Raw genomic sequence first — 15,105 nt, 5'->3', positions numbered from 1 at the left:
CAAAAGATAAAATTAGGGTAATAAAGTGCAAGACGTCGACCCAAAATGAGTGAAGTAAAAGTTTTTTCACCAAATACAGGAAACAAAAGTGATCTGACAAAAATGCCAAAATGGAAGTTTTCTAAGCAATTACGTGTGAAGTAAAATTTTTGTGACTAGAAAATTGTAGAGTTAGAGTTTAAGTTTTCTGGTCAAAATTTACGAAATAAGACTTTTCTGTTCAAAATCTATGTAATTTAGTTTTAAAATGAAAAAGAAATAATGAAATGAAGGTTGTACACGCGAAAATGTATGAGAAAAAATATTCTGGTCAAAATGTTTGAAATGAAAGTTTTCAGGATAAATTTTATGGCGTAATATTTTATATCTGAATAATATATATGTACATAACGTTTATAGCTAAATTTTATGAACTAGGTTTTGGTTGTTTTTTTTTTTTGTTTTTTTTTTTTTTTGTTTTTTGTTGTTGTTTTTTTTTTATCCTAATGTGTGAAGTAAAAGTTTTGGACCAAAAAAATATTGTAAAGTAAAAGCAAAAGTTTTTCTGGCCAAAATGTGTACAATATAAATTTCCTGGCCAAATTTGATGAAATGAAAATGTTCTGTCCATATAATGTATGAAACGTTATCTTTCTGGTCAAAATGTATGAAGTAACGATTTTCCGGGTAAAACACATGAATTAAAAGTTTGCTTGCAAAAATGTATAAAATAAAAGTTTCCTGGCTAAAGTATATGAAGTAACAATTTTCTAGCTAAAATGTACGATGTAGCGGGTTTCATGCCAAAATGTGTGAAGTTAAAGTTTCATAGCCCGAAATGTGTTATTTAAAATATCAGTCAAAAAAAATCTGTGAAATAACAATTTTAGGATCAAAATTTAGGAAATTAAAGTTTTCTAGCCAAAATGTATGAAATGTAAGGTTTTTCACCAACATGTGTATAGTAGAACTTTGTTGCTATGATAAAAACAATGTTTTGTGTGTATGTGTGTGTGTGTTTGTGTGTGTTTCCCCCAAAAATTATCAAATGCACGTGTTCTCGTCCTCAACGCAAAACAATTTCTGATCAAAATTATAAAATAACTATTTTCAAGTCAAAATATATAAATTGACAGCTATCTGACCAATGTACATATTTGAAGAAGGTTTTTTAAAAATAAAACAGGCGGTCGGTTAAGGAGGTCAAGAGAGTTTCTTAAAGATCATTTGAAACCGCCTGTTTAATTTTAAAAAACCTTCTTCAAATATGTACATTGGTCAGATAACTTTCAAACACACATTAGGATAAAAAAAAAAAAAAAAAAAAAAAAAAAAAAAACAACAAAAAAACAAAAAAACAAACAACCAAAACCTAGTTCATAAAATTTAGCTATAAACGTTATGTACATATATATTATTCAGATATAAAATATTACGCCATAAAATTTATCCTGAAAACTTTCATTTCAAACATTTTGACCAGAATATTTTTTCTCATACATTTTCGCGTGTACAACCTTCATTTCATTATTTCTTTTTCATTTTAAAACTAAATTACATAGATTTTGAACAGAAAAGTCTTATTTCGTAAATTTTGACCAGAAAACTTAAACTCTAACTCTACAATTTTCTAGTCACAAAAATTTTACTTCACACGTAATTGCTTAGAAAACTTCCATTTTGGCATTTTTGTCAGATCACTTTTGTTTCCTGTATTTGGTTGAAAAAACTTTTACTTCACTCATTTTGGGTCGACGTCTTGCACTTTATTACCCTAATTTTATCTTTTGGGTTGGTTTTGGTTTTGGTTTACTAAACTACTAAGTAATTCAAGCGACCTTTGGCGCTAAAACATTGAAAAAGAGAGGGTTGCAATTCAAATGCAGGTTTGGTAAGCTGTTTTCTCATTGAAAATAGGTCGAATCTTACACGTTTTGGTGAGATTTCTATTTCATATCCCTTATCTCATCTTTTGGGTGACATTGACCTTGGTTTTGGTTTTGATTTACTAAACTACGAAGTGACTCCATCGACTTTCGGAGCGAAAAGAGTGAAACAGAGAGGATTGACCTTCAAATGCAGGTTTTGAATAACCTCTTCCAAAACCATTTAGGTTTTGTAAGGAGTATTTTATATTGGAAATAGGTTGAACTAGGGTTTGAACTGTCTTGTTCAAGGATAGCCCGCACGCCTGTAGTTGAGGTTATTTGGCCCCTGCCGGGGAGAAGAACAAAGGTTTAATCATAACCTTTGTGGCATCGGCATTAATCATGTCATTGATAATTTTAGACGGACGACTAAAAACGTTATATTTTAATGGTGACAAAATAAAATTGAAAATTATATCAAAACTGTGGGTGTCGTATCCGACATCGCACCTCTCCAACAATTGTAGGACATCTCTGCTTCTGTCTGTGATAATATAGGATCACCAGTCATATCTGCTATGTCTCTACTCTGTCGAGGGTAATTCTGCAGGGTAAGTAGTCAGCACTTTGAAAATTCAAAACTTTCAGCCTTTGTCAAATCCTCGAGAAGGTATCAAAAAGAGAAAGACATGGAAAAGTCTTTTATTTTGTAACGGTTTCAATAATTTATGATACAATACATTTACAGAAAAACTATTACTACACACGTTTTGTCCAAAAAAGTTTAATTGACCTTATGAAGTTCTAGTAGAAAACATTTTATTTTCTCACATTTTGGTCAGAAAAAGTTTACTTTACATCTTTTGGTCAGACAAATGTTACTTCGCAAAATTGGGCCTGGAAAATGTTGTTAATACAATTTATCCTGAAAACTTTTGTTTCAGTGGTTTTGACTTTCCTACAATTTTGTCAAAGTATATTCTAATTATATAAATGTTGACCCCCTAAAAATTGTTTACTTCATATATTTGACCAGAAAACCTTCATATATTTTTGCGGGTAAACGTTCATATAAGTTTTAGCCAGAAAACTTTTACTTCACACATTTTGATTAGAAAATTAAATTTCGTATAATTTGGAGAGAATATGTATTCTGATCTCGTAACCGTTGTTCATAATATTATTATGTTTTGATCAGAAAACTTTTACTTTACACATTTCGACTAGAAAAAAATTAATTTCATAAATTTTTGACAGAAAATTTTCATTTCATAATTGGGCCAGAACATTATTACTTTTCACTTTTGCCCAGAAAACGTTTCCTTTACGTATTGTTAACACAAAACTTTTACGTCACACATTAGGGTAAAAAAGAAAGCAATAACAAAACCTAGTTCATAAAATTTAGCTATAAACGTAATGTACACATATATTATTCAGATATAAAATATTACGCCATAACATTTTTCCTGAAAAGTTTCATTTTAATCATTTTGACCAGAATATTTTTTCTCATACATTTTTGCGTGTACAGCCTTCATTTCATTATTTCTTTTACATTTTAAAACTAAATTTCATAGATTTTGAACAGAACAGTCTTATTTCGTAAATTTTGATCAGAAAACTTAAACTCTCTCTACAATTTTCTAGTCACAAAAATTTTACTTCACACGTAATTGCTTAGAAAACTTCCATTTTGGCATTTTTGTTAGATTACTTTTGTTTCCTGTATTTGGTGAGAAAATTTTTACTTCACTCATTTTGGGTCGACGTCTAGCACTTTATTACCCTAATTTTATCTTTTGGGTTGGTTTTGGTTTTGGTTTACTAAACTACTAAATAATTCAAGCGACCTTTGGAGCTAAAACATTGAAAAATAGAGGGATGCAATTCGAATGCAGGTTTGGTAAGCTGTTTTCTCATTGAAAATAGGTCGAATCTTACACGTTTTGGGGAGATTTCTATTTCATATCCCTTATCTTATCTTTTGGGTGACATTGACCTTGGTTTTGGTTTTGGTTTACTAAACTACGAAGTGATTCCATCGACTTTTGGAGCTAAAAGAGTGAAACAGAGAGGATTGAACTTCAAATGCAGATTATGAATAACCTCTTCCAAAACCATTTAGGTTTTGTAAGGAGTATTTTTTATTGGAAATAGGTTGAACTAGGGTTTGAACTGTCTTGTTCAAAGCTAGCCCGCACACCTGTAGTTGAGGTTATTTGGCCCCTGTCGGGAAGAAGAACAAAGGTTTACTCATAACCTTTGTGGGATCGACATTAATCATGTCAATGATAATTTTAGACGGACGACTAAAAACGTTATACTTTAATGGTAACAAAATAAAATTGAAAATTATAGCAAAACTTATGGTGTCGTATCCGACATAGCACCTCTACAACAATTGTAGGACATCTCTGTTTCTGTCCGTGATAATATAGGATCACCAGTCATATCTGCTATGTCTCTACTCTGTCGAGGGTAATTCTGCAGGGTAAGTAGTCAGCACTTTGAAAATTCAAAACTTTCTGCTTTTGTCAAATCCTCGAGAAGGCATCAAAAAGCGAAAGACATGGAAAAGTCTTTTATTTTGTAACGGTTTCAATAATTTATGATACAATACATTTACATAAAACTATTACTACACACGTTTTGTTTAAAAAAAGTTTAATTTACCTTATGAAGTTCTAGTAGAAAACATTTTTATTTTCTCTCATTTTGGTCAGAAAAAGTTTACTTTACATCTTTTGGTCAGACAAATGTTACTTCGCAAAATTGGGCCTGGAAAATTTCGTTAATACAATTTATCCTGAAAACTTTTGTTTCAGTGGTTTTGACGTTCCTATAATTTTGTCAAAGTATATTCTAATTATATAAATGTTGACCCCTAAAAATTGTTTACTTCATATATTTGACCAGAAAATATTCATATATTTTTGAGGTCAAACGTTCATACAATTTTTAGCCAGAAAACTTTTACTTCACACATTTTGATTAGAAAATTAAATTTCATACAATTTTTGACAGAATGACAATTCGGAGAGAATATGTATACTGATCTCATAACCGTTGGTCATAATATCGTTATATTTAGGTCAGAAAACTTTTACTTTACACATTTCGACCAGAAAAATTAAATTTCATACAATTTTTGACATCATATTTTCATTTCATAATTGGATCAGAACATTATTACTTTTCACATTTTGATTAGAAAACGTCCATTTCAGACAGTTTGGTCGGAAAATTATTGCTTCACATATTTTTGTTAGAAATAATACTTTATTCATAAACTTTATCAAGATACTACTACTACAAACATTTTGGTCTAAAAACATTTCATTGCATAGATTTTGGATAGAAAGTATTCATTTCATACATTTTTACACGCATACTTTTATTTTATAAATTTTGGTCAAAATTTTTTTACTTCACTCATTTTGACCAGAGAACATTTTGACCACAAAACTTTTAATTTTTATGTTATATTTTTTTTTGACCAGACACTTTTCCTTTTTCTTACTATTTTGATCAAAAAACTTCAGTTTCATACATTTTCGTCATACAGTTTGTGTTTCATAAACTTTGACCTGAAAATGATTACTTCCCAAATGTTGGTAAGAAAATTTTAACCTCACATTTTTAACCAACAATTTCTTACTTCAAATGTTTTGGTCAGAAAACTTTTTGCTATCAAGCTTATATCTTATAAATTTTAGCTACAAAAAAAAACAAACAAAAAAACAATTACATCACACACATTTTGGCTTTTAAAAAATTAATTTCTTAGGTTCAATTGATATACTGTGTCCTGAAAACTTTTACTTAATAAATTTTGACCGTCTTGTAAATCGCCATTAGGGATTACTACGCATTTGACAGATGTTTTTGTATGACATTACACTACCGCCTAAAAGACTGCAGTCTTACACATTGGGTGTTACTGGTCATTTGGGCTATCATCTAAAAAATATAGCAGCTGTTATGACAACGTTTCACTGGGCTAAAATATATGATCTGCTCAGATCTATAAAATTTGAGGAAAAAAACCCTGCTGTTATCTAAATGTGTTGTGGTATCAAATATCTAAAAACTTCGACAATGTTACTGGAGAAGTACAGTAAATATGTGTCAAACCCTGAAAATGTGCGTTAAAAATATTGATGGTTTAATGTCATAAATAGAGATAATGTATACCTGGTTCATAAAATTTACTATTCCTACACAACATTTTTGTTACATTTTCAATTAGGTTATGTCTTGGTATGATAACCATAATATAGGACATGGAGTGATGGAATTGTCTTTTCATTTTTTTTTCATCAATATCTCTTTCATGAAGTGAGTAACTGAGCAAGGACATATTATTGTTTAAGTACTTGATCAATCAATATTGTGTATTGTAATGATTGTTGTGTTTCATTTATTTATTTCTTGCTGCGAAAAAAAATTCAAGTCCATGATACAAAACACGAAACCCGCCGCATGTTGAAATGACGGGTACAAGTATTATATCAGACAAGAATGTTTTTATTAAAAAGCAATCACAGTTGAATAAGTATGTGTGTTAAAAGTTGTTGGGTTTTATAAAAGCTTTTGTCATCAATTATTTTTAGTTTTGATTCAGATGTAAATTTTTCATTAACCCAATCAAAATGTTTCCAAAAATGATATTGGGTAAAGAGAATATGACTGTAAAACATGATATTGGGTTTTACTCGTGTGGACGCATGGACATTGCTTATCGGTCGTATTTCTATTTAATTGATCCTAGGTGAAATTTCAATGAAAACATTCACCTCCTAGGTATTGCTATTGTACCCATCTACTAGTCGTATTCACATAGTGAAGAGGCTTTAATTGGTCGATGGATAGATTGTCTAACTACCATACCAAAACGTCTTGATTTCGAATTCATGTTCTAATCTCTATACCGGAGGTTTCTCCAATATCAACATTGTCTACGGGGATTGTATTAAGTGTATGACGTCATCTCATTTATTTTACCAGACCTAGACAAGAACGTTATCTACTTTAATTGCATTAAATAAAATTCTCCGTCGTCTTATTAAAAAAAATAATAATAAAAAATAAAGCAAATGGCATTTAAGATGGAAATCACAAAATACAAGACCCGCTTTAGAAAAATGACCCAAGAAAAAAAAACAACACAACCATACATTATAATGCTTCCATCCCAGTACAGTGAATCACTGGAAAAACTACATAATTCTTTAAAATTGATTGTTTGAGACGACAAGGGTGACAGCAAACAGACACTTTGTTGCTTTATTCATCAATTAACCATGTGTCGATTAAAATATGGTGATCCCTTTCGTTGATAAGTGGTAAGGCGTTTAACTATTAAACAAAACTTCTCATGATTAAATCTGTATAGAGATATTACACCTATTTTAAGTCAGTTTGAACCTATGATTATTAAAAAATATATCAACATTGATTACCGCGAGTAATATTAAGTGCGTGACATCGTGTTATTTCGGACATTTTCGTATTTAAGATTCACAGACATCAATAAATCAGGACAATGCAACTACTAAAGTGTCTGTGATTACGGTATATGAAGTCCAGATCATAATTTGTTAATTCGAAAAATAGTCGTTTGGTATCATCGATTCTAAAATCCATTTTCAAAGAGAGGAGGAGAATATGAAGAAAGGGGATTTGACTGACTTGGTATCTACTTTAATCTGTTTTTTTCTATTAACAACAATCTGAATCGAATAAAAAGTGTTCATCATAATTTCAGTGTTGAGTTCACTTCTTGAAACGAAACGAATGTATTTGTTACACCCTGTACTATCTTTGATTTATCTCTTCGTCGTTTGGTGGGTAAATTATCTTTACGGTCGCATAATTGGACACGCGTGATAATTAATTTTTAATGAACATTTATATAGCGCAATATCCACTAAAGAGGTTCAAAGCGCTTTAAAAAAGATCGCTGATGAACGACAACACGAAACAAATAGAACCAGATATGTTAGGCGATATTACAATTTTTTTTACCAACGCTGTCAAAGACCGGGTACTCTCCTGAACACATTAAGAGAATGTGAGTAAAGAGCGAAATTTCAACATAGAGCCAGACTCGAGAACACCTTAATGTGTGATAGAATCGGACACCGTTTAAACGATACGTTTTTTTAAACGAAGATTTTAGGATTTGAACCCAAGACGCTATCACCGTTCAATCCAAATATAACTATTTCCATCCATTCATGTTATCTATCAATCGATATTATACAACTCTATTGATTTACTACAACAACAGCCTTTAACAAACTATTCCAGATATCTATAGGATTCGAACCCTAAAATTATTATCTCTATACATAAAACATTTTAACTAAGAGTACCAATCTCTAGCAAACAGATTTAATTTCACGCTAGTTAAAGCGTTTCAAATTCATAATATTTTACTCTTTCGCATTCTAATTCCATTATTCCACTCTTTTGCTCTTCTCAATTTTTCCTGAGCATCACTATACTACTTATATTTTGGTGCTTTTATCCCCAAATACCCAGTAAAACCGATCAAAGAAAATAATTTTCTAGTACTCAATATAATAACCAGTCCTTTAACTTTGGAACGTAAAATTGTCATAAACCAATTAAATATTGACCAAGTTTAACTGATGTACAAGCACCTTGAAATCATTAAACCCACTAGCTGGTTTTTGCATAAGCGAACTCTCTTACATGTGTTTAACGGAAGAACGAAGTGGTACACGAGGGATGTTAGTGTGATCAATGGAGAAATAAAGAAGAATCGGTGTATTTGAAACTTCGTTTTGTTGTTATTGATTTAAACCACAATCTATCTGTCATTTGAAATGGCAATAAGACTGACATATGCCACTAAGTACTTTGCCGATACGGAGACCAGTGGTGATACTGGTGAATGGTTCGACAAACTAGAGTTGGTGGCAAAGTTACAAAACGTTGCCAGCTTTTTTGTCATTGGTTTTGTTTGATTCTGCATTTGCTGTTTGTAAACAATTGTCTGATGAGGCTAAATTTCATTATAAACTGATTGGTAGTTTGGTGCAAGCGTTTTGATACTGGCCGCCTACAATCAGTTCCAGACAAGAGTGTTAGGTGAGAATAAAAGCGTTGATGTTTAAATTGTTGACTTGAGGATTTTGGTATCATTGATAGGAGCCCGAGCCACTGTTGAAACTAATGTGCATTTGTTGCTGGCATCCCTCTCGCTGTTTCTGTATAGTTGAAGTCTTTGACAGTTGCGGAGAGTTTGAGTGTACAGGAGGGCCTAAGGAGCGCATAAGCAGGCCAAACATCCATGCCTGATATTGTCTACGACAACCTCTTCTCACACTGATCAGTACGCTGCAGGACATATTAGCTAACATCAGTCTCGATGAAATTAAACTTTTATTTACGCACGTGGTAGCCAAGGTTATGTCGCAGAAGGGTCGACAGAATAGGAATACCCATTTGTTATGCACATTTGGAAGCTCTGTAACCAGAATGTATTCGGTGGAGTTCAAGGAAACGAATTATCTAGGACATCGTTCTTCGACTGTGAATAGTAAAGAGGGGTTAATTTTGTTAATGCTTGTGTAGATGGGGCAGTTGATAAAGCGTTGGTTGATATCGGATGTCAGCAATCGATGGTCTGAGTATAATTCTGCAATAAGCAAGGGCGGATTCCCTATGGTCCACAAAGGAAAGTATGTATGTTCGGAAAGTTCATTTAGTTTTCGAGTTAGATGGACACACAATTGGTTTGTGATGCTTAGTTGCAACAAACCTTGTGTGCAATTCCGATGATAGTATGGGATTTGATGAAATTGTACACTTTAGAGGAGTACAACATATTGATTCATGTGTTGTGATCGTGGCTAGTTCAACTTGGTATTCGGCAAAAAGGTTGATGATTATAAAAGACTGATTTCAGAACAGAATTTAATGGAGAGAAGTGGGTGGTTATGTTGAATTGGAAAGAAAGTGAGCCTATTTTGACAAATACGTGTGGAGAAAATGCTATGGATGTACAAAATATGGAGTTGTTTGAGGAGCAAGTCACTCAGTGGATCGAGGATGGTTGGCTTGAACGTTTGCAAAAGATTTTAACCACGGCAAAGATGATGTTATCATGCCACTTATTGCTGCACAGAAATCAAACTAGGTGAAGAAAACCAGGCCTATCCTAGACTAAAGGGAAATTATGGACATGTTCTTAGTCGCCAAGGTCACGGCACAGCAGTTTTTCAAGAGAAAGTAAGGAAGTGGTGTTGCAGTAACAATGTCAGTCGCCTGGATTGAAAAAAGTTGTATTTACACAAGTTCACATTGTGCATGATTTGAAGCGGTTTCAAATTATAAAGTATAAGGGGCAGAATTATGTGATGGGTTTTGGGTTAGGTGTTGTCCCTAAAAACATGTAGAATCATCTCAAGTGTGCTTGTTTTAGATCCAAGACTCGAGGACGAAGGGACAGACCATTATATTGACCATGTACGGGTAGATGAGACAAACATATACGTGAAGGTTGTGAAGAACAATTTGAACGGAGTTGTCCATTTTACTTCAATGACACAAGCGTGTTAGGACTTACAGTTGGTGGAGATGAACAAGAACCTAAGGTTTGGAGACGGATCCCCAAAATTCATACCCTTGTTAACAATAATTAAATTAGAAACATGAAATCGTCCCAACCATCGGGTAGCCTTGGAAGTGTAATTCTAGGACTTCTGACTGGTAAACAGAAGTTTTTAGGTTCGATCCCAGTCGAGGCAAGATACTTTCATGGGATTATTTCCCCTTATCTTTCTGCTTTTTTGTGTGCACTCTTTTAAGCAGTGTTTCAGACTTCCGTTCTTGGTAAAGGCACTTTTCTCCACTAAGGTATGAAATGAGTAAAAACGTACATTGTCTTTGTCATATAAATCTTTGATAACGTTTGTCAGCCGTGATGTCTGTAGGGAATGAGATTAGCGGAAGAGTAGCGTCCCTTAATTGGACGTCACCTTACAGAGAGAACATCAATTTGGTTTTGAAGTGTCTCAAGCCGTTTTCACCGGAAGCGAGGACGAGAGACGCATGCGCGCAACTAACATGACGTTCTCTCTCTAATATTTTTTTCCGCCGGTGACGTCACAGACTATGGGTGACGTCCAATCAAGGGACGCTACTCTTCCGCTTATCTCATTCCCTATATTTTCATCAGCTGAGTAGGTTTGAGATCCTTAGGGCTAACCCACATCGGCGTCCTCTGCCGTCTTCGGGATAAAGATGTCGGGCACGGACAAAATACTAAGAATAAAGAGAAGAGCCGTTAGACATTCCCATAGCAATCACATAAAAAGTGGCAGGGGACATCGGGTGCTTGTTATGGGTAGGTCTAGCGGCTCTTCTCTTTATTCTTACTATTTTGTATATACGCGATATCTTTAGCCGGAAAACATCAGAGGACGGCAGTGTCGAGTCGTCGGAGTCAATCACCGGTGTGGGTTAGCACTTAGTATAGCTCTTTAAGCTCATTTTGTGGAAAACAATATAACTGAGCAAAGGGGTACCAAAATGCACGCATTATTTCATTCCTATTTTTTCTAGCATTTCCACCTGATTGGCCACAGTTTGGGTGCCCACCTTAGTGGAATGGCGGGAAAAGAAATACAGAGAGTGACAAATGCCAGCATAGGAAGGATATCAGGTAGAATTCTAATTTGCATACATTGAATACATAATGTATTCAAATGTAAGTAGATAACATTTGTAATACATTGTAATGAAATAATTATTATAATTATAATAATTTATGGCATTTATATCGCGCATATAACTGCGTAATGTTCAAATACATATACAAATATACATATTAAACGTATACCATAATTATTTCAATAGCAGTGAACTATGTCATAATGTATTAATATCATAAATATATAATGCTAAAAAGGTAGTTTTAACAATGATTTTATACTACCAATGGAGTTTGCTTCTCTTATCCTTCTGGGCAGGTCGTTCCACACAAGATGCCAAGTGTGGGTAAAAAAAACGTCCGATATAAAATGTATAGTTGTCATAATAAGCTTCGATTTGTCTGTCAAGGATCGTACATACATTTCTAACATGCTTTTGATGTAGTCAGGTGCTTTACCATTTAGGCTTTTAAAGTTTTTAAGGCTTTGTACAGTACGTGGGGGTGGAGGTGGATCCCGATAGTTTAGTTGTAGAGCTCTTGCTTCACACACAAAGGGACATGGGTCGATTCCGGGTGCAGTCGATATTTCAGAACGCCCCTCCCCCCCCCCCCCCCAACAGCCGACCCAGCAGTGATTTTTCATTAATGATGTTCGTCCTGTTCCAAATATCGTGTAGTTTTGTGAATGCAGTTTGAGCTAGCATTTTTCTCCGTTTAATGTCTTCATTCTCATTAATTAAGTTTCCGAGTTTTCTTACATTTTTCCCTTCCGCTTGTTTCTTGTTAACCAATGTAATTTCTGTTTTGGATTCGTTGACATTTAGATTCCAATGTTGCAGAGTATTTGATATTATTGCTATGTGCTGCTTCGCCAGGTCTGCTTATCAAATATGATATGATTTGAGGAATCGGGAGTTTTTGTCTTAATTCTTCTAGTGCTGCTTATAAATATATGGTAAAAAGGATGGTGCTCAGACTGTCTCCTTGGGGAGTTCCCAGCGATTTTAATAGTGAGATGTTTCCGCACCAGATGTAAACGTAAGTCTAGTGTTTGCTAGCAGTGATCTTATTAGTCGGATATGATCTTTTTCGAGAAATGAATTTAGTACCTTCAAAAGTTTTGTTCTGCACATTGTATCAAAGGCAGACCTCATGTCAATGCCCAATATAGTGAACTCTTCTTTGTATTTTTCAGTTCTGGCTTTCAATCACCTATGAGCTCATACAATGTCACTGGTACTCCTATCTTTTCTGAATCAGCTCTGTGTCGGAGACAGTTATTCCTCAATATTTTATCTTATTCTGTTGAGTTTTAATATGCTGAGCATTTTTCTAAGTGTTGAAAGAAGAACAATTGGTTTTAGAATTTCTAGCGGTCCTTTTTACTTGTTAGGTTTATTCGACAAAATTAGTTTACCGGAGCCGAGATCAAGATGTGTTTAATGTTCGAATATTCCATTATACATATTAGCAATGGCGACTAGGTGTGTTTCAGTTAGACATTTTAGCTCCTCTGCTTTGATGCTTTGTAAAAAGTATAGAAATTAAAATTGTCCCAACTATCGGGAGCCTCTGTGGTGTAATGGTATCATGTCTGACCGGTAATCAAAAGGTCTGAGGCTCAATCCCCGTCGGGTAGACTGATATTTTGGGTTGTTGTTTTTTTTCCTTGTATTTTTCTTTTTAGCTTTGGCTGGCACCTTTCATACAAACTTTTCAGATCTTTGAAAAATGGTACGTTTTCAATCTTTCCTTACATCCTTCCAAAACGAAATTCTAAAAATTCAAATAAATTTTGTTCATATTTTTTACTCTTTAATAATATTTTGACTTAGGTGTTATCCAATATTTGAGTGTTTAAAAATGTATTCAATTTTTTTTATCGCACATAATGGATGTACCATTGGTCACTGTAACAATCTTCCTCAATTATGTTTTTGAAATATTAAATCCTCTGTTCCAAATGAGCTATTTTGACCTAGAAATATAGTCAGTTATGAAATAAATGTCCTATCTTTTGACCTCCAATTCATTCCTCTTCTCATATCAGGTTTGGACCCGGCAAATGTTAAATTTGAAAATAAAGACAAACACGAAAGATTGGATAGCACAGATGCTGACTTTGTTGACGTTATTCACACCGATGCTGGAAACGTGTTTTCAAATGGTAATTTACCTTTTAAAAAAGCACCCGGCATTAAAAGTCACCATATTGCTTTCTAAAATTTGGATGGGTTCAGTGCTCGGGACCTTATACCAAAATTTTTGAGACATCAACAGATACTATCAGTACTTCTCCTGCAACTATCAATATCATTATGTATAGTGCCTGTATTATGTTTCCTATTTGAACTAATTTCTCCTTGTCTTATTTACTCTTGGATGCTTTAATTATAATTCTAGAGCTTTTTACTATCCCATTTTATTCCTTTTTACTGGAGCTGATATAACCTAGATGTGTTGAAAGCACCGTAAAATAAAAACAAAAAAATAATTCTTTTGAAATGCAGAAAAATTACAAAAAGACCCATCTCAGCACCAAATCATAATTGGAAACATTTGAATAAAACTTACTGAACTTAATCCGATGCTGAACTATCGTATATTTTACAAATTAAAATGAAAAAAAAAAGTTCAATCATCTCTGAAATATCGTTTTCAGACTTTGGTTTTCTACTGGTCAAAACATTTGAACATTTTTATTTGCATGAAGTACATGTGATTCTGGGCTTTTATAAAGCGCACTATTCGCTTAACGTGTCCAACGCGCTTTACAAGGGGTCCCTGACCAACAGCAACATGTAACATGTAGAACGAGACATGACGCCTGTTAGGCGATATTACAATTTTTTGCGACGGAGACTTCGCTGTTGGCGGCCATGTACTCATTTTACACCTGATTATGTTGAGAGAAATTGAGTAATGAGCCTTTTCCAAGGACTCAACTATAAGCCGAGCGAGGTGTAAGAGAGTAAGCTTATGCAAAAAGGTTATATAAGATTTCTAGTTCAAAATGGTCAATTATGTATCAGTAAATGGGTTTAGTGACTATACGATGCAGGTATATCAGTAAAACATGATCTGTGAATAATACGTTTCCAAGTTAGTGGACAGGTTATCGTGTTGAGTACTAGTTATTAAATCTTTCTTAATTGGTTTGGGGTTGTTTGTGCATGAGAAAATGACATTTATCAAAATAATATTATATCATAAAAGGCGGGGTTTAGCAATAATATTTAGGGTTTAAAACGTTTCAGGTTAAATATGATTCGCTTTTTAGATTTTAGATTTCCGATTTTAAACTGACATAGGGCGGTCAAGTCAGTAGAAGGAGTAGTTTGAAGGAATTGTGGGAACAGTTTACAACAGGGTGTAAGACAAAGTGTTTCTGATCAAACCCGGGTTCTGCTGCATTTTGAGCTGCACATTTTAACTTTTTGTGCTCACCATCATTGACTGCATGTCTTATTTTTGGACTTAGTATTTTTGTTTTGAAAATTGTGTCGAATATGTACGAGTAAGTTGAGTTTTTGAAGTTTGAATAAAGCCACTAAACTATCATTAGCT

The 15,105-nt window shown here is 33.5% G+C and overlaps 1 protein-coding gene across 1 annotated transcript in view; it reads left to right on the top strand.

The window, feature by feature from the left end:
- The window catches only part of LOC144966737 (pancreatic triacylglycerol lipase-like), a 43,895-nt gene that overhangs the window by 20,950 nt on the left and 7,840 nt on the right, over window positions 1-15,105 (top strand). Inside the window, exons 6-7 of the mRNA XM_078903508.1 lie at window positions 11,448-11,547; window positions 13,589-13,705. Of these exons, the coding sequence (XP_078759634.1) occupies window positions 11,448-11,547; window positions 13,589-13,705 (217 nt within the window). The remainder of the gene's footprint in view (window positions 1-11,447; window positions 11,548-13,588; window positions 13,706-15,105) is intronic.

This window comes from Berghia stephanieae, chromosome 2 (assembly GCF_034508935.2).
Source record: "Berghia stephanieae isolate SIO BIC M18660-M18661 chromosome 2, UCSD_Bste_1.3, whole genome shotgun sequence".
Taxonomy (NCBI): Eukaryota; Metazoa; Mollusca; class Gastropoda; order Nudibranchia; family Aeolidiidae; genus Berghia; species Berghia stephanieae.
Note: the sequence above shows the minus strand (reverse complement) of the source record. Positions and strands in the feature narration are given on the sequence as shown.